At 42.1% G+C, this 20,703-nt stretch overlaps 1 protein-coding gene across 1 annotated transcript in view; it reads right to left on the bottom strand.

Annotated features, from left to right (window-relative positions):
• Nucleotides 1-594: 594 nt before the first annotated feature.
• fhip1aa (FHF complex subunit HOOK interacting protein 1Aa) overlaps nt 595-20,703 on the bottom strand; it is a 33,115-nt gene continuing 13,006 nt past the window's right edge. Inside the window, exons 3-13 of the mRNA XM_019271778.2 lie at nt 19,381-19,601; nt 12,263-12,943; nt 10,252-10,410; nt 10,072-10,158; nt 8,708-8,875; nt 7,348-7,427; nt 6,939-7,144; nt 4,752-5,768; nt 4,489-4,667; nt 3,720-3,840; nt 595-2,638 (exon numbers count right to left, since the gene is read on the bottom strand). Of these exons, the coding sequence (XP_019127323.2) occupies nt 2,442-2,638; nt 3,720-3,840; nt 4,489-4,667; nt 4,752-5,768; nt 6,939-7,144; nt 7,348-7,427; nt 8,708-8,875; nt 10,072-10,158; nt 10,252-10,410; nt 12,263-12,943; nt 19,381-19,488 (3,003 nt within the window). The 5' untranslated portion in view covers nt 19,489-19,601 and the 3' untranslated portion in view covers nt 595-2,441. The remainder of the gene's footprint in view (nt 2,639-3,719; nt 3,841-4,488; nt 4,668-4,751; nt 5,769-6,938; nt 7,145-7,347; nt 7,428-8,707; nt 8,876-10,071; nt 10,159-10,251; nt 10,411-12,262; nt 12,944-19,380; nt 19,602-20,703) is intronic.

The following is a 20,703-nucleotide window of genomic DNA, read 5'->3' as shown; positions in this document are numbered from 1 at the left end:
CTGTTAAAACAGTGATTGTTAGACTGTTATACAGACTAAATCTGTGCTGTCTGTGTCATCAGAGTGACACTGTAATATGAAAAGGCTGATAAAGTGCTCTGAAACATTCTTTTACCAGACAGAGGAGTGTTCGACAATTGAGAAAATGGCTTTGACTGATATAAATATACATTTCCAAGATATTTTGTAAAAGGTACAAAATGATCGTACTCCATTTATTAACTGAATGGATTTAAAGAGGAAGAAAACAATCCAGATTTAAAACCCAAACTAAATACATTTCTTCGTCTTATTAGCTGGTTTTATGAAATGATGACATTGATAAAATAGTTTTATAAAATGTACGGTTTTGTACAAAAATATCTTTACTTTTTGATCGCAGTCAATCATCTGAGAGTCTGAATATTTTCATAAGTGGGAAAAGGTCCTGAATAAACCATTTTAATTATTTCCAAAAGTTTTTTATATAAAATTTAATTCAAAAATTAAAATGTTCAATTTTTCTGCATAAATGTCCAAATTATATTAATTGCATATTTCTATCAAGGTGTGAATGAATGGTGATTTATGTTTGTTTTTTTTACTTATTAAGAATTTTTAGCAGTTGATCAAGTAACAAATGGATTATTTTTGAAAGCAGTGTTAGAAATAATGGGACAAAAACAAATATACGTTGCACATCTTCAGCCCCTATGACCTTTCCTTTACACTTGACAATGGACAGCTTAAAAAAAAAAGACTATATATTTTAAGTTTAAAGGTCCAGTGTGTAAGATTCAGAGGATCTATTGGCAGGAAATGGATATCATAGTATGTTTTCATTACTCAATCATCGAGTTTTCGTTGCCTTAAAATGAGCCCTCTAGATCTACAGTGAAAGTGGGTCCTCATCCACTACTACTTTTTCTACAGTAGCCCCGAGCAGACAAATCAAACACTGGCTCTAGATTTTGTTTTTTATGTGAATTTAGCAGCCAGAGTTTTTTTTTCTATATGCTTGACAGGAGAGGGTGAGGCGTAGGAGAGTATTCAGTAGGTTGCAATCTGCAGCTTCACTGCTAGGTGGTGCTAAATCCTACACACTGGACCTTTAAACGTAAAAAGAACAATATATGTAACTCCTGCATAAATCAGTTTGAAATCAGGCAAAACTGTGAACTAAAATCATAATTTAGGCACCAATTTAAAAAGGTATTTATGCTTTGTAACAAAACACTTCGTGTATTATTCCATTTTAACAACCATGTGCAACACGTGAACTAATAAGAAGGTGATTTCCAACCCTCTATAACAATCTGAGACTCCAACAGTGAGATTCCAGCTTTACCACAACTAAAAACAACACCCGACACAATGCCGAAATAGATAACAGACCATAGCGACTAGCCTCAAGTACAACCTCATGAGAAAAAAAAATATGGCAATAGAAACTCACATAAAAGCTTAAATACCCCTTCCCCTGTTCTGAAAATATCCAAAACTTAATTATACCCAAAATATCCTTGATTTGCATAGTGTTCTATGTCCTTTTCTTACAATATGTACATTATAAAGCGTCACTAAAGTAAGGCAAATTAAATATAGCAGGATTAATTCTGGTTTGAAGAACATTAATGTGACCACCTATTGGAGTGCATTGGAGGAAAACTGCCTCACCCAAAGAACCGAGAGAACCGAATGTGCATTAAAAAACTCCTGAGGTACCGTCATGAATGAAAAGAAACACACCAAAACAAATGTACACCTAACACACACGAAGATTTAGTGGAAACACCACGATGTAAAGACAAAAAAGTGACCAACCGACTGTTTTTACCCCCCAAAACAAATGTAGACATGTAACAGTTTTATAAGAACAAAGTTTAGATGTGTGATGATGCCAGCCCTGCGGCCAGTCAGGTATTACTATAACGACGAACATTCGCCCTCTCAAAGTAGTGCTCAGTCATGTTGTGGCAAAGAGGCAACGACTCTCCAGGAAGGCCACCTGAGTATTTAACAGAACCACACTGAGCAGTGGTTGTGTTGGAGCTGGTTTTAGAAGACATTCAGAACGAAGGCAGAACCCTAAAGTTCAGATGATTGTTAAAAAATATGCTGTTTTTGTTAAAATCATCTCTCTTACAGTCTTTGGTTGGTGGACCTGGAGCTCGCTCTGAGCATTATGGGCTGGTGTAGGCTTCAGCAAACAGGTCGAGATTTCTCTAGCTGAAGGTTTGGACTTCCTTCTTGGCTGTCGCTCTTAGAAGACGCAATTGATTATCTTTGCTTGGAAAATAAATACGCTTTGATTCTTTTTAAAAATAGTTGTATAAATCACTTGAAGAGGTTTCTTCATCAAGGAGTGCCTGAAAATGTTGAAAAAATAGAAAAACCATCATAAACTTGAGTCTTTTAAAAGAGTTAAGTTGGACTCATTACGGAGGCCTACTGGGACACAATCACTCTTCCATAGGAATGTATGATAAGATGGAGTGCTCTTGTGCAATGGCAGCCATTTCTTTGAGGAACTCCGTGAAGAGGACGGTAGCGAAGACTTCTGTCCGATCCAAAGAGATGGCTTTGGGTTTGGGCGGCGGCGAACTCTTCAAGAGCCTTCCCGCCTCGCCGTGGGTGGAGTGTCTGCTGCCGCTTTTGTCTGAGAACACAAGAATTTATTAAGTTACAATGACAAAGTGAAAACAAATAACACACACGGATATACTTATTTATATGTCTTGTAAACATGATATATTCCTGGTAATGATTTCTCCATTTATAAATAATTGTAGCCAGTAAAGTAAAATCCTAAGTGCTGCTCTTCTGGAAGACAAGAAAGGAAAGTCCTCTGGTTAACCAACTAAAAAATTCCCTTTAAAACTTCCCATCTTTCAAATTCTCGCTCTTATCTTTCCGCAAACATACTCCCGACAACGTTTTTATTTTTTTTGTAGCTTGTGCAACTCTGAAACCACAGGGAATCTAGTTCAAACACAGGCTTGAAACTCCGGGCTTTAGCTGCTGCTAAACTGCAAAGAAACATGACTTAACAAAAAAAATAATAAAATAAAATAAAAAATCAAGCAGAATTTATTCTGAATCCCAACAGGAGCCAAAACACAGCTGAAAATGAATGCAGATGTTTTGATCTTGACCCATTTTTGGACGGGAAGTTCGTGAGATTGAGGAACTCAAGTTTTCTCAGTACGATTACACAAACTCATAGCTTAGCTTAGCATAAATAATGGAAACGGGGGGGAAATGCTAGCTAGTCCTGTCCAAATCTTAAAAAGGATTTTTAGGTTTCCCTGATCTGAGCGTCTGATTGCCAAAATGCATGACCCCCACTCAAATGAATGAAAGAAAAACAACCTGCACTTACACAGCTGTGGATCCTGCCTGATTGTACTTTAAGCTCACTAATTAACACATTATATCTTGTTGGGTTTTTTGTGCAAAGTTAAGCTACCTGGCTTCTTGCAGTAGCTTTATTATATTCTCTACAAATCTGACCGTGGCATCTCATTCTCAGAAAAAGAAAGTGTGTCAAACTGTTCTTTTAAATGTCAGCACTTTATGTACTGGAGTAAAAGACACTTAGATTTTAGGTTAAGGCTTGAATAAGAATTATTTAAATAATAGTTTTTTTCTCCCCCCACACACATAGTTCTATGTACAAATATAGATTTCCACCAAAGCTGGCATAGAAACAAAAAATCTAGATGTGGGTGTATCGTTACCTGCTGCCATGAAGGAAGTCTCCCTGGCCAGCAGCCAGTGTTGGGCAGCAGTGATCAGCTCAGGAAAGTCTTTTCTGGAAGCAGCCAGCTCTTCTATCTGGTGCTTCACAGTGGCTAGTACCTGAAGGGAAACAGAGAGTATTTACACTTAATTAATTAAAGCTAAATTAATGAGAATAATCTAAAAATCTGCAGCCTGATTGTACTAATTAAAGCGCTCTTGTTAAGTTGTACATGGAAAAACATAGAGCGGTCTTTACTACATTTTCTTCAAAAGCAGCTACAGTACTGTGCTCGAATTTCAAACAATTATTGTATTTCTATTCTTAATCCCACTTCTGAAAAGGAGGGAAAACCGTTTTAACCTCTAGGGGAAGGAAAGGAAGACAAAAGACTGTGTACAGTATGTTAATGTATGTTAATTCTGTGTTTTCTATGAGTGGGAGATTTTAACTTTAGATGGAGGCTCTAAATAAGCCCGCCGGGTTTTCTGCCATATGATAAGGTTGTCGGTGGCTGATCAGGTTTATTATCAGTGGATCATATTCAGCAGTATGCAGTAAAAGTGTAAAATATGTTCATCTTTGTTACAATCTAAGATAGATGATGAACACGATTGTAACGTTAATGTAACGGTCGTCGAAACACCTGTAAAGTGGAGTGATACGTGTAGTCCCAGTGATGCTCTATTATCAGCACTCATGGAACTTTGTTATTTGTTATCCATGTCATTTTTATGTATTTATATCGCATGACATATCTGTGTTACCTGGTAAAGGGAGCGAACAGTCGGCTGAAAGACCAAGTTGGTGTTGAGGAGGAATGAGCGCAGGAGAGGCTGAGGGTAGGCCGCCAACTGGGCCAGGATGCCCGTCAACAACAAGTTGACATGGAGCGAGTTTGACAGCATGTTCTCCATGCGAGACAATAGCACACTGACAAAAGGACCTGCAGAGGGAATAATCATTAGGAATCTTTTAATTGTGTTGTCTGAATGTAATTTATATAGAGGGAAGATTTCCTCTAACTTACCAGTAAAAGGCACTGACTGGCTTCTTCCTACACTTCCGCTGCAAAACTTCCCAAATGGTGAATGCAGTTTCTCTGGCTCTGGAGTCTCAGCAGAGAAAGAGGTGAAATCCATCTCCTCCTCCTCGTCGTCCTCCTCCGCCAAAGGTATCACAGGCTTCTTCAGCTCTCCGTCAGTTTTGAACTGTTTTCCACCTGCTTCAGTGTCCAATGTACGAATGAGCTCCTCATACTGAGCCAAAAGGTCATCGCCCAGCTCAGCAGCAGCAGTAGTAGTAGTAGTGTTGTTTTGAAGGTTGGAATTACAATCTGTCTGACCTTTGGCCTTTGTGTCCGAGCTGCTCTTGCTGTTTTCAGGCGTCAGAGAGGTTGGAAGGGTTAGACTGAGTCCGTTTTTTAGAGGAACTTCTGCTGAGTCTGTTTGGGTTTCTTCAGATTCAGGCGTCTTTGATTTGAGTTTAGCGAGCTCGACATCTCTGCTGTCTTTCTTGGCGACAAGGTCATATACCATGACGTCATCCTGGAACTCATTCTCCTCGATATAGGCGCCTTTCACCAGCATGATGGCTGTTTTCCTCATCTCCTGGATGTGCTGTGGGGGCTCGACAGGAGGCTGTGGAGGTTTACTCTCCGCAGGGGACTCGGCAATCTGCACTGGGCACGCGTCGTAACTATCATCCCACTCCAGCTCCAGCTGGGGGATGGAGGGCAGGTCTGTACTGGGCGGCGGGCAGGGTCGAGGGCGCGGCACTAGCGGCTGAGGAACTCTTTTGAGAGCCATCTGGGTTTGCCGACTCTTAAGCCCTGGATCCTCAAGGACGCCGGGCTGGAATTTCTCAGGAGGAGGATCCTCACCGTCATACGCCGCTGACCAAACCTGGCAGGCCCGTATGCAGCTGCTGATGCTCATACGGGCGTCGTAGAGGTAATGAAGGTAACTGACATCCAGGTAGATTTCTGAGCCGATGGTGCAGGAGTTACCGGAGCCATCACCCTCCTCCAAGAAGCTCTTGTTTTCCTCTGGGGGAAAAAAAACAGATAGGAAATGATGATAAAAGCTGTCGTGAAGCACCTCAGCGAATCGCTCACGCAGAGCAGAACTAATGAGTTTGATATGTAGCTACAGGGGGTAAAGTGATGTATTACAGTGAAACAGCAGGTCTCACCATTTGATAAAATATTTATCATCCCCGCTATATGCTCAGATCTCAGGTATATGCAGATCGACGCCTTACAAACTACAGAGTTTTTTGTTTTAAGCACTCTATCTTCTACCTGGCTTTCCATTTGCCTTTGTTACGCTCCGTTTAGTTTGACAGCACACACTCAGATCGGGTTATGAATGGATGAATTCGCAGTGAAGTTGATTTGAAAGCAGCAAAAAAACATCCATGAGAGCCGATTACAAATATGGCTCAAAAGCAGCCATTCATTTGGGATAATCTGCAGCACATACAGTATTCAGCACTTTCAAAGAGATCAAAACCGCCAAGCTTTCCTCTTGTGGTTGTGTTGCTGGTGGATGGAGGTCAGTCTCATGCACAAGGTGTGGATGCCGGCTGACAATGGGCCTTACAAATGTTTCCCCGATACGTTTCAGCGAGCTGTACTTCACACATTGCACCATGTGCTCTTCAAAACGATAGTTCTGGTTCACTACAACTTTGCTCATAATTCCTATTTGTAACGACATTAGTCCTGACAAAGTGAATCACTGAGATCTGGGAATGTAGAGATATCGCCGAAGCCAAACACGGCAGGAAACACAACGATCAGACGTGTTGTAAACAAACACACTGGTCAGCCAAACTTCTCTGGAAGAGAAAACAAAGGCCAGATATTAAAATTATTATTTGTCGGTTGATCAACTTCTCAATGTAACTAGATTTCCTGTGAAGTGAGGGATTATTACCAACACTATGGGTCTGCAAAATGTATGTTTTACCTCTAAATCAAGCGGTTTAAATACTGTTGGCTTGTTTACAACCTGTTTGATTGTCCTCATGTTTTTTGTCCCATCGGACTTCATTATAGTTTGTGTTTGTGTCCATGTTTTCCTGTTCCCAGATCAGAGAGATTTCTTTGGCGAGGATAATGTGTAACCCATTGAAATGATTTCCAAAACTGTAAACATAAGATCCAAACTGTAATAAACCGGACAAAATGGTCCTTTAGTGTCCGGTCTCTTACCCGTGTCGTTGCTGTTGCTGTTGGGAGTTTCTGCACCCTTGGAAAAGAGGATGGAGTCCAGCTGTCGGAGGGGCGGGGGGCTGTGATCAGGAGAGCAGCAGGATGGCGTCAGCGCCAGGATCTTGGCTGCTGACACAGAGTAGCAGTCCCTCTCCCTCACCACCCGTCTCTGACTCAACATCATGTGGTTACAGGGGATCAGGTACCTGTGGAGGCAGATGGGAACGGATCCTGTTAGGAAAACCAACGGGTGGTCATAGGAAGGAGGAGAGTGCGGGGGAGAGAGACAGATGGTAACACAATTCCGTATGGTGGGAGGTAGAAAGTAAAAACTCGTCATTTCCTAAAACCAATTAGATGTGCCACGCTTCATAACTGGGATCAGTCAGTGTGTGTTTGTGCCACTCACCTCAATATGAGCTGCAGCATCACATCTTCACAGTATAAGCCAATGAGAGTGCGGAAAAGTGCCAGTGACACAGTGCCTAACTGGAGAGTTGAACAGAAAGACACAGATGAGAACAACTGAGGATTACTTTTCTAATACTGAAACCTCTGTGGCTGTGAAACTGCAGTTCCTCAAACAGCCACATGAGACTGGCTACAGAGCGAGTCAGTCTCCATAAGCCCCCATGTTAAAATGTCCAACTTCACAGGATTAATAAACATGTTTACAGCCTGGTACAAAAACAGTTCTGTGTAACTAATTTTCCAATTCATGACAACTCAACGTCTTCACCGATTTTTAGATTACCCGGGAGGCGGAAGAAGCAGAACTGCCAAAATGGCGGCAGTCAGTGCCACCACACGCTTTAAAACGGCTTTTCAGAAACCAGTGGGTGACGTCACGCATATGCCATCCATTCATCATACTATCGTTGAGTAATACACTAAAGTAAAGTGGCTCTTATCTCGTAACTCCAGCTGCTAAGACTATGCAAACAGATCAGACTGTGGTTGAACTGGGCAGTTTTGAGCAGGGCCTGCTGAAAAAGAGTCAAACTTTAACCAACTTTAACGCCAACATGGCGCCACAGACATGTGATGTCACGCACACGCTGTCCAATTTTTATAGTGTCAGTGGTCTGGACCATAGTAGTGGTCTGACAGGAGTGTAAAGTAAAGCTAGAAATGAGATTTTATCCTCAGTAAAGTAAAGTAGTAAAGTAGAGAAGGTCAAGGGAACTCAATATTGAGAGTTTTGTTTCTAAAAAATAAAGTTTGAAATTAAACTGTAGGTGCTTAAAACTCAAAAGCATGAAAAACATGACAAACATCATCATGAACATAAAAAAAAGCAGACAGGGATATAAAATACATGAAATGTGGAATATTTGCATGTTGGGTAAACGTTTCTTTTGGCTCGGAGTCAAATTTAAAAAGCAAACATGTCACTTGTTTTTCAGTTTCAGGCGTGTCGAACAGGTTCGCAAACACTGGAGGGAACTCCCTGAGCCATTTATACAGTCAAACGGCAAAGAACACATTTTCATGTTTAATGTTTTAGCCCCTGCCAAAATATTTGAACAAGATGTTCCAACATATAGTTCAGTGTTAAAATAGTTGCTGTGCTCTGTGCTGATATCACCATCACCATGTCAACAACCTGCCGGCTTTGGTTGCTGACATTTAAAGTTTCACCGTGGGCCCCCCTCCCGAGTGCCTCTGGCGTAGTTTTACAGGAGTTATTAAACATGAGTCAAGCTGTATTTGAGCACAGTGTGTGTGTTTTTTAAAACAAAAACAAGAAAAGGTTCCAGGTCCTGTACCTGGAAGGGGGTGTTGATGCGGCTGACTAGAGTATCTAAAATGTGGACGTTGTCATGCTGGTGGAGGAGGATGAAGGAGAGGAAAGTCTGCAGCAGGGCCGGCTCGGACACACTCCTCAGGAAGAGGTCGAGGTAGGCTGTGGTGGTCATCACCTCCTCTAAGGTCAGCTACACAGGAGGTGGGAAGACAGAAATACGAGGTCAACTTATAGAACAAATAAAAACATCACGCCGGAGAAAGATCTGCTGACAATGTCTACAGCTTAGAGCAAGATGGAGGGATGTTACGTGGATATTTGTATATAAATGTGCCATGGTGCCGCGTGGGTGGCAGCCAGTCACAGTAGCTCTGAACACTTCTTTGTGTTTTCAGTATTTATTTATTTTTTGACAGCAATCTCCATCTGTTTTATGCGCAAATATGGACTTGGAACTATGGAGTTTAGTGATTTGCCTTTTTCTGTTATACAGACTACTACATGATACATCAAGTGAACTATTAATAAAGCCACAGCTCTCTTGTTTGCACTCTTGAACAGCTGTTAAGGCAGCGCTGGCATACTCTCTGAGGAAAGACTGGAGGTCCCTGCTGAAGTAAGAAGAAGAAGAAGACGGGGATGCAGAGCTGGATCTAAGACGGTACAAACCATGAGTACCGTCTGTTATCATGGAGGACGTAAGATCTCTCCCCAATGAGATGGAAGAGCTAACAACTCTTACCAGGCTACAGAGGGAGTATCAAGAGTGTAGCATCACAGAGACGTGACTGAATGAACTCACTTCGAACTCTGGACGGCTTTCAACTTGTGAGAGCAGACAGGAGAGTGGATAGGAGAGAGGGGGAATGACACACAATAAAGGAACAGTCTGTGGACCAGAGGTCGGACTCAGAACCGGGTCACCTTACATGGGGGCGTCGCTCCTAGTTGAGCCACCAGGACGCCCCTGTTTAGAGTATTTTTCTATCCACCAAGTGAATTTCCCCGGTGTGGGATCAATAAAGTCTATCTTATCTTAAATGTGAATATTCGCTACACAGTTTCATTTATTACTGTATTCATTTGTGTACACTATTTCTTCAGCCCTGCACAGATAAAACAAACAATAATAGTATTTTTTTAATGACAGGAATTATTTTGCTCAGGGGAGTGTGATAGTTAAAGCGATAGTTCAACATTTGGGGAAATTAGATGATCAATCAAACCACCTTCTGTAATTTGGCAATAAGTCAAATGGCATCCAGAACAACAAGTTTAGTTACTGAGGAGCAAGTGTAATGCTTTGTTAGTGTCTTTCTCCCTGGAATATTTGTACAAATGAGGCATTATATGGAGGTGAAGAGGGGAAGGAAGACAGCTACCAACCTTGTGGAGAGCTGGTGCAAGGACAGGCACAAGGAATCCATTGTAGATATAAGCAACTAGCTGGTTTCTGATATCAGAGTGGGCCACCTGGGAACAGCCACATGTCAGTAAAGCAGAAGGTTACAGTCGTTTGCCATGTGTGAATACATAATTCATGCTGTGTGTGCAGCCTTGTCGCACCTGAATAACAGCGTTGCAGAATTCCAACGAATTGAGAAACTGGACCAGGGACGGCATCTGGAGCCAGTCCTCTTTGTGCAGGCAGTGCCACTCCTCATTGGGAACCTCCAGCTTGGTGGGCAGAGATGAGTACAGGCCGCTCAGGCCTGTGGCCAGCACCTGAGAGGAGAGACGGGTGTCAAATAGCTGATTTAGAAATTGTATATACATTCATTGTTCCCAGATTTTGTATTCTAATGACTTTGACTTGTCCTCTGGCATCAACAGTTTTGAGTGAAATATCAGACGGCTGCTGTGAAAAAGTTCTGAATTTCATGGCAATCCATTTTGGAAATAGTACGGTCAATGCAGGTGTTTGCAATGATACTAATTAAGGAGCAGAGACTTTCCGGTGAACCATGGCAACCGCCATGGCTGTGCAGTGAAGCCTATGTGGAAGTGCCAAAAACTGCAGTTCCTCTAACAGCCACTTGAGGCTGGCTACAAAACAAGTCAATCTCCATAAGCCCACATGATAAAATGTCCAACTTCACAGCAGAAATAAACATGTTTACAGCCTGGTACAAAAAACAGTTTGGGTCTCTATAGATAATTTCTCTGTTCATGACACCTGTACTGAGTCAGAATCTTTATTTAACTCATTCAAATTATATTAAGTTGTGCATAATTAGTGTGGCCGCTTTGACACACGGTGGCAGCCAGGGCCACAACACTTCAGAATGGCTTTTCATGCGTACACTGTCCATTCTTTATACTGACAATGGTGCTAATTAGCTCATTTTAGCATGCTAATGTACTAAACTAAGATGTTGAACATTATACCTGCTTAACATTAGCTCGACATTAGCATTTAGCTCACACAGAGCTGCTAGCCTGGACTGCCTGACTTTAGTTTTGTCATGAAATTATCCATTTTATAAATGTACCAGTAACTACAGAACCTCTGTCTATCCATGCAGACACTATAGCTTGTAAAAGATGTTTGTAATAAAGTGTTTTCATGAAAATGTTTGATGCTAAACTGTAGTACCATTTTATTCAGCCTGTAGCAAAGCTACACGGTAAAAACAAACGGAAGTTTTACCTGCATCGTGTCAAATATAAAGTGTTATGAAAAATAAAAATGATTACGGAGAGAATATTAGTTGTTTCGTAAAACATTAATGAGGCAGTGTACGGCATTAATGAAATGCGCACGGCATCTCTGCAGTCCATTTTACTTTCACAGATTTATAACAGCGTTTTCCTGCTCGCCACGATGCAAAATACTTTTGTAAATCATCTCTTCTCTTTCACCTTTTGATAATGTGATGCAGATGTAAGCAGAGCACCGCAGCAGCCTACATATCAGCCCGCCTGCTCCTCCTCGCACAGTAAGGCCACATACATATGGATTTATGCCTCCTACAGGTCAGCTCTATAAATATTTGAGCAGCAAAGAGTTTTATTGCCCATAACTTTCCTGTTAAAGTCATTATGATATGGTAATTAGGTCACTAATTAATGCGTTAATGTCAACAGGCTGTCCACATAACAAATGGATAGTAGGTAGGATTTCACAACAACAACAACAACAGTCTACAGCACTGCAGTCTAATTTAACTACAAGATGAGTGCATCATTAGTGTTGCATTGATGTATACATCCTCTATAGGATTATCCTTGTAGCTTGCCAGTGGAACCAATTAAATCCAGACTCCAGTTGTTCAACTGGAATCGCATCAAAAGCTATTTTTCACTGCGATGTCTGAAGCTGCGGTAAATAGCATTATTTGCATGGGATTAGTTTGCAACCGTGACATAATCTTATGAATGCCAGACATTTGTGACATTCAGTGCCAGAGATGTTTTAACCCCATTTCAAGTGGCTGCATGAATTCGTCCGCATGTTTTGGCCTCATTATGATGCCAAGGGTCTTGGAAAATCCTGAGAATGATCAGTCAGGGGATACCCAAAACTACCAAGTGCATAAGAGCGATAGGAAGGGGTTATTCCTCATTTGGGACTGACCGGACAGAAGAATGTATTCTCTGCGACGTGTTTGGCCACCCGCTCGTTCTCAGCAGACAGCGACATGATGAGCAGCAGTGCATCTCTGGCTTGCTGGCCCACTGTGCCCTCCCTGTGGATGAAGGGGATGAGCAGGGAGAAGATGAGGAAGTTGGTGGCTCCCTGATCCTCGCTGGTGTGGAAAAACAGCTCCAGTATTGAAGGGTCCTTTGCCAAAACGCAACACAGCTGGTTGAGGAGCAACACCAGCTCGGCTTCGACCTGCGGAGTCGCGGTGCCCGAGCAGGACGACAGCAGCATCATGAGTGGCCGCAGGATGGGCTTGTGATGCAGCAGAGGCTGGTGAGCCTGACCCACCAGCATCTCGTACATCTTTAGCTGCTCCAGCTTCATGTCGTCTGTGAACTCCCTGCGGAGGCTCCACACAAAGAGACGCTCCATCACGTTCTCCATCACCACAAACTCCAGGATGGGGCCCATAGCGCCGGCTTGTCCGCATTCCTCCTCCATCAGCAAGAAGAGCATGTGCTCCACATAGTTCTGCACCGCGCTCGCCTCATCTCCGGGGATGGGCCCGAAACGAGTACCGCCGCTAGAGCCAGCGCTGAGGTTGATGACACTCAAGGAGGGAAGGTTGGAGCTGCTGCGCAGGGGATCATGTTTTTCTAGGATCTTCACCACCTAAAGCAAGAGACGAGAGGAGTATTACTGAAATTATTTGATTTGCATGCAACAGCCTCCTGACGCAGGAGTGCCAAAAACTGCAGTTCCTCAAACAGCCACTTGAGGCTGGCTACAGAACATGTCAGTCTCCATAAGCCCCCAGGTTAAAATGTCCAACTCCACAGCAGAAATAAACATGTTTACAGCCTGGTACAAAAAATAGTTTTGATCTCTTCAGCTAATTTCCCCATTCAGGACAACTGTACTGTGTCTGAAACTGTGTCTATGTAGCATACGCTGTTGTTGGAGATGTGCTAGAGTGACACTTGATCATTTTAAAACAGGGGAGTCATTTTTACAGTCTGTGACATCTGATCGGACTTTAACATCAGCCACGAGCACGTTGAACTTTCAAAAAAAAGAGGAAAAAATAACAAGTACAACACTATATAACAAATTAACCCAAATTAATTAACCATTAACCATATAGTTAACGTGACCAGTCATAGCATTTGGAGTTTTAGAGTACACAACGTGAAGATTGACAGAAACTCAATCAACAAAATCCAAGGAAGTAGAAAATTGATTGCCGGGTAAAAAGTGCAAATAAAGCTGAATCGGTTTCCCTTTATGTTGACGAAAGGGGATCTCAAGCATCACCATTCAGGTAATGTCCATTATGTGGTGTGTGTTATACAGTTTAATCTTATCTGCATATACCGTGTTTGTGTACCGTGTTAAATTTAAACCAACACATTACAGGTAAAAATCATTCCCTTCCTTCTGACAGGTTAACTATCAAAAACAATGGAGTGTAAATAGACCAGCAGCACAATACAGATAAACTCAGCTCGGTAGGACACAGAGAAACAGTCCTTTGTGTACCCAGTCCCCTCCCTTGTGTGTTCGCTGCGTAGAAACCAGAGTCACAATAATGGAGCCCTTGTCCCCGAGCCGGCCACTGCTGCCATGACAATAACTGATGGAAACAAGAGAACACAGTTTGTAATCCCTGTCTGAGCCTGATGGGGCCTGGCCCAGTGGCCAAAGGCACGGGGATCAGTCCAGTTCAGGCTCCCTGGTTATGACTGTAGTGACAGGAAGAGGCCAGGTTTGAGAATCACTTGAGGATTTTACTAAGTGGACACATGGAGGAGTCAGACTGTGGTTGTGGGATACTATCAAGGTCGGTATCAGACAAGGCTATGGTTTATTAAACTATGCAAAGCAGCTGCTGGTAAGCATTTTTATTGCTGTTTGGTATAGTCCGACAGTGCTGACAGGTCAGTTGATAGAATGGCTGTATCTGTATTGTCAGAACATGGTCGGACAGAAAAAAGATCTGAAAATGCAAACCAAGCTCAGGCTGGATCAACAACAAAAGAGGTCCGAGCTTTCATTTTTAATCTCTACAAACTGAATATGAATGATGGGCCAATCAGTCGGGTGAGTCGCAAGAGGCTGGTTGGACGGTAAATAAGATGGAGAAGCTATGATGTTGATCTGAAGGCAGAATCAGATTGCCAGAGTCCAACTGGAGTAATATACTAAAGCACATATGTCAAACTCAAGCCCCGGCCTGCGAGAAAATATCATATGTCTATCATAACTGGCCCGCCGGTATATAAAGACGCACACTGCTGATTTTACAAGTCCCAGAATCTGCAGCAACAGCGAGCATGCCAAGACTTGCAAGCCCAGCTGCACTTTCTCCCCAATCTATAGCACATTCATCAGAGGTCAATGACGTTCGTCACTTTTAATTACATTTAAATAAGTCAAGGGAAAGTGCTTTAATAGATTTTTAGAGTTGCATGAGGAAATCTGAGCAGCTGGAAAGACAAAAAAAGAGCCCCGGGACAAAAAGCCTCGATGCGAGCGGGCCTTTTTTGTGCGACATCACAAAGCATCTCACTGCGCTAAACCTCCAGCTTCATTCCAGACATGCGTGCTGCAGTGAAGGCTTTCCAAGCTGAGCTGCGTCTGTGAGAGACTCAGATGCAGCGAGGTGTAATGACACACTGAAGTTAAAGTCAGACTCTGTGGGTGAACTGAAACGATGCCTCAACTCCGCCTACATGCTGCTCAAACGCTCTGCATGTTTGGAAGCTCATACCGGTGTGAGAATCTTTTTACTGTAAAGAAGATGAACAAAAAACTCCACAAAAGGAGTCGTCTCACTGATGCACACCTTCGCTCCATCTTAAGGGTTTCCACAGCACAGAAACTAACCTCAAACGTTGATGAACTAGCAGCTAAAAAAAAGGTGCCAAACATCTGGCTCAAGCACATGTTCATACGAAAAGAATGTAGCCAACGAATATGTTTGCACTTTATCCAATATCCTGTTTAATAAACCCTGTTTGGCCCTCGGCATAGTCACAGTTTTCAGTTTTGGCCCTCTCTGTGACTGAGTTTGACACCCCTGCACCAAAGTAAAGTATCAGGTGAAGCTTGTGAAGAATGCTCTTAACGTCCACTTGAGCTGCTAAAGCTATGCCAACAGATGAGACAGGGCAGATTTGAGCAGGGCCGTGCTGAAAAAGAGTGCACTGCTCTCAGTGAAACTTTCCCTTAGTAAAAGATTACAAAATACAGACTACAGTAAAAGCTCAGATTAATTCTGTCTGAAAAATAATGATGATTACATGTCATGTTTTTTAACCTAAGCCATTACACTGATAAACAGAGCTGAGAGGGCCTTGACAGCTCATGAAATTAAATAAAAAAACTTAACTTTACTCAGAAAAGTAAATAATTAGGGAGTGCTACAAATTTCTTTAAGACGTTTTAACAATACATTGGTGCCAAAGTTGCTGACGCCAGTGTCTTTTCTTTAAAACTTCTGGGAGTTTTATGATTAGTCAGCTTGTAAAGTTCAGGGCTAGATGGGTGTTTTGATGCATATCTTATACATTATTAATACAAGATGACATATGCGGTGTCAGATTCAGGCTCTGAAGTGCCAATTTCAAGGTGTTAACATTGCAAAGAGTATACATACTTAACATCTGTGCTTTTATTTTTAGTTTACAGACACCGAGAAAGGGAAATGTTGTCACCAGCAGAACGCAACTTCACCTGAGGGACGGCAACGGTGACAAAGACACTGTAACTGAAACGCCTCTGACTTCTACTTTTTTTTTTTTTGTTTGTTTGTTTGGTTTGATACCAGAAAACTAAAGTGGAGGATGCTCTTAATTGTACACTGGATGGGAGTGTTTCCACATGAACAACACTACACAGAAGCGCATTCATAAAACGTTGGCTTTAGCCACGAGTGGAACGAGTCAGTAACTCTGAAGATCCAGAGCAACGAGGAACAAACTGGCCATACTTCACTTCATCTATAGTTAAAGATTGTTGGCATCCACGGCAGCTGACAGATCACTCTGCCCGTCACAACAAACACAATGAGCTCTGTGAGGCCTGGAAAGCAGCAGATAAGACGCAGCAAATGAACATAATCTGCCAAAGAAGCAGGCAGAGCTTCTAACAGAGGGACAAGGCCAATATTACTTACAACATGTTGCTCAGATTTCAAGGTTTTCCGAACTGAAACCAAAGTCAAGAGCGCTCTTATCGGGCTACAGATTAACTAAGCATGGAAATGCGACTCTGCGGGAGTGAAATTGTGCTGCCAGTTTGCCTTAAAGCAGAACAAGCTTTAATCTGGAACAGGGAGTTCTCATTTTATTTCTGTTCGGTCGGAAGGAAGCCGGGAGTCTGTCGTATTTTTCATTACAACTTATTTGAAAATAAAATAAATCAAGCAGACAGATTGTGACAAACTTGCCATGTGGATACTGATATGTAGAGTGAGTGATGAGAGCCTATAAAACAAAACAACAACCTGTATTCAATTCAAGAAGTGAAGAAATATGTGAATATGAGAGAGATGTCCTTTATCAAACATGACTTTATGAATGTGCCAAAAACAAACTACAAGCTGTGATCTGGCAAAACAATGATCAGCCTGCCATCATGTTCAGTGCCACGGCTGTCAGGTGTGGACTGGACCGTCAATCCTGCTAAACTTAAGCTCACAACAACACAGTACGTGCACATGAATTCACCACTCACACTTACAGACACGTACATCCAACATAATTAAGAGAGTCATTAGAGTAAATGATTTATTCCCAAAACTTATCAAACTAATTCAACAAGGCACTAAATAAGCAGACACAGTCAAACTGCTGTTTCTAAGGTCAGTACTGAAATGTCAAGCTCAATTTATTAAACTGATGTAATCGAATAAATTCACACCAGAGGACATAATATACATCAGGAAACAGAAATAAACTATTAAAGTTGCCCTCCAGACATGTTTTTAAGACATTCTCTGCAATAATAAATAATGTCTGATCCAGGATGGGGGGTTTTTTCCCACTAAAAAGTTTAATGACCTTGTAAAAATGTTCTTAAAATCCTAACTAAAAGCTCTTTCTCCTTCAGTAAAATGTCCAGAATCTATGAATATGCATATGTTTTTCCACTTCAAAAGTTTAACTGCTGGACACAAGATGTCTCCTATGTCACTGAAAAGTTCATCCTTGGTTCGTTCTCAGTGTTTGTGTACTGAAGGTTTCATGTTTCCACATCACACTTTTGTAAGTTGACCATAAGTTGTCAAATATGTTTAACAAGTTGGTGATATCGAAATAATGCTCATTTTTAACTCAGATGAGCCCAGAAAAGCTTTCCTCCTTCAGCAGACAAACAGCAGCTGAGCCTTAACTCTTGGTGACTTACAGAGAAGTAAACAGCCGCAAACTGTAGCTGCTGTTAGCTAATGTTATCTCAGTTTGTTAGCTGGCTGCTCAAACTGTGAGCTTAGACCACTGGGGAGTGTGAGTGTTTGTACCACAGGTGTTTTGGGCCAATAAGCAAGGAAGTTTTCAGGCCCAGGGACGGTGATGGAAAAAGCGAGTGATCGAGAAAGAGCAAATCTGAGACTGACTTTTAGTTTTTGGTGAGAGCTTCATGAAATTAAAAAGGTGAAAGACGCTGAGCTGGGCTTCCTGCTGTTAGGCTAGTAAGTAATATTAGATTCTTGTGTTGTTGCACTTGCTTGATGGGTTGACGGCTGACAGCAAAAGGTGTCCACTCGCTAGTTTTTGATCACAGATAATATAATCATAACAAATACACGTGTGCAACTGTCCATATTTACAAAAAGTGGTACTGCACTTTGAAACTCGGGGTGCTAAAATCACAAAAATACAAATTTCTACGTGATGTTGAACTTCACTTAACGCTTACATCTGCATTAAGCCACACAGCTTCTGACCAAATAACACAACTAATCCCCTAGAAGCTTATCTGGTGGCAGATTTAATAAAAAACACAGAGGAATTCAGCTAATTTAGCACCACAGAGCCTCCTCAAAAGGGTCAGACCTCCACAATGTGGACATAAAAACAGCTGACACTTAAGCTACCAGCACACTCCTAAATCCCCTCAGTGCCTGGCCTGTGTCAGACTTTTGTCGGAGTGGATAATGTTTTCATCTCAGTGTGGGAGGAATAGGTCTCGCAGGCTGCCAGGACCCACAGGGGTGAACAGGGACACATGCTGCCGCACAGAGCCAAAGACTCTGAGACAGTCGGCTTCACACTGCCAATATTCCACCGGCCGTCACTGCACTGCAGCTTAGTCTGCTGTCAAGGAGGTAGAGGTAGAATAACCTTGGCACTTCTTGCATTTGTTAATTTAGTTATTTGGGTTAGGAAATCCGAGGGGTAAGATTATTGTGCTCATTCAAGACCTCTCTATGGTCTTTGCTGTTTATAGTGAAATACTAGATAGCCACAACTCTTCAGGAAAATCACTGTTTAGTTTTATTCAGACGTGAGCAGTCTGTGCCAAGAGGTTGCGAGACAGCCCTGCTAAGTTGGGAACATCTATTTTTAGTTTTTGAAGTTGAGCTGAGACTCAGGAGGAGGAAGCATTTGAGGAATTCTGGAACTCTTTTAAAAAAAAGGAATAATTCAGCCTAGTTTTGTTCAAAAATTAAAAAGGTAACGGTGCATTACGTATGAGGATGGAGGCCATTAGTTTGGCTTAACATAAAGACTGAAAGCAGCTAACTCCATTCATAGTTAAAAAGGCACAGTCAGCTTGAAATGTCTCTGAAACTGAGACTATCCAGGTGGATTCATGGACTAAACTCTGATACTCTACCTGTTGTGTTCTGGCTTTGTTTATTTCATGTACACAGCTTCTGAATCTGAGTCTGACGAAGAAGTTTCCTTTGCTTTCCTAAGAGATGTTGGGAAACACACCTGAGGCTATGCTAAACTAATCACCTCCCAGCTATATACTCGATAGTACCAGGGTGTACCCCACCTCTCGCCCTAAGTAGCCCCACCGTGACCCTGATTGAGGATAAACAGTTACTGTCAACTACTCCTTTAATCTGCGTGAATCTTGATTTAAGTGCTGGCGTTTACCTGAGCCCAGTGGTTCTTGAACACAATCATGCAGGTCTCTGGATCCACCCCTTTCAACACCAGAGACTGCCCATCTCGATTTCCATTGGCAACCATGGAGGCCATCATGGCGACCGGATCATATGTGGGTTAAACCATGTCATAGGCAGGAGAAGGAAGACATTCCTGACTGCTTACTGGGTGCAACCATAACCACGGGAGGAAGCATAATCACAGGGGACCTGGGGATGCAGGAAAATAAAAAACATAGGGCGACATCATCATACATGGAGACACAAATAGTTAGCACAGATGCAATGATATGACTGGTTGAGTGCAGTGCATTTCTCTCCCTCCGCATGGCTAGACTGCAACTATGACAGGCATGCAGGAAAGAGAACAATAACAGGCAAAGTCAAATGACTCAGTAGGAGAGAGAGAGACACACATCTTGCTGGACTTTCTTTGGCTCAGAGATTTCCCTGCTGCACTCTGGATTTCAGACTGAGCTGTCAAATAACTTTTGGAATACCTCAGACGCCCAGTGTAGATTCCTGCAGGCCCCCTGACATCACTCTCATTACAGAAACATCTTTCTTGCATCAGAAGGCAAACAGCAGTTGGGTATGAACAACTCTTGCTGTATGTGCAAAGTTATGGGTAACTAAAGAAGATTGCTAGTTTTGTAGATCAGACGTGATCATTTCGTATGTGGTTATGTGTGTTTTCATTTCTGGAAGGCAGTCGTCTGTGTTGCTCACACTGGTTGTTTGTATGAAATATATTTATATATTATTTTAGTTGAAAATAGCCTGAGGGCAGCTTTGTAGATCAGTTCCAACACTCACATTGGCAGTGTGGAAATTTGGAAGATGCCTACTTTTTCCCCCCCAGAAAGGAACTCATTTGTTGTTTTCCTTGGGGAGGACATCACTGGAAACACTGATGCTAAACAAGACAGAAGTTTTCTTTGACAGCAGCGAGTAGTATTGCTTTTTTTTAAAAAAAAACATTGAGGATAAATCCAGTTCTATGCTGCGCTGTGCCATGTTTCCAGCTACATGCCTCCACTCCAAGAGGAAGGATATTAGGATGGGCCGTATCAACCCATGTTTCCTCTGCAGACACTGATATGTCGCCACAATGTTTATATTATTACAATTGGAAATGAGGTCACATGTACAGTAGATGAGAATCACAGTAACCTTCTAAGGATCTCCCTATTTAGCACTAAATACAGCTGAGACTGATGAGAAGGTCACAATTTTTTCACATATTAGCCAAGAACAGTTATTAGGATCCATCATCTGGGAACAAGCACACATTTTTGTGCAAATATATCTA

This window comes from Larimichthys crocea, chromosome X (assembly GCF_000972845.2).
Source record: "Larimichthys crocea isolate SSNF chromosome X, L_crocea_2.0, whole genome shotgun sequence".
Classification (NCBI taxonomy): Eukaryota; Metazoa; Chordata; class Actinopteri; family Sciaenidae; genus Larimichthys; species Larimichthys crocea.
This window is presented reverse-complemented; position numbering and strand designations above follow the sequence as displayed.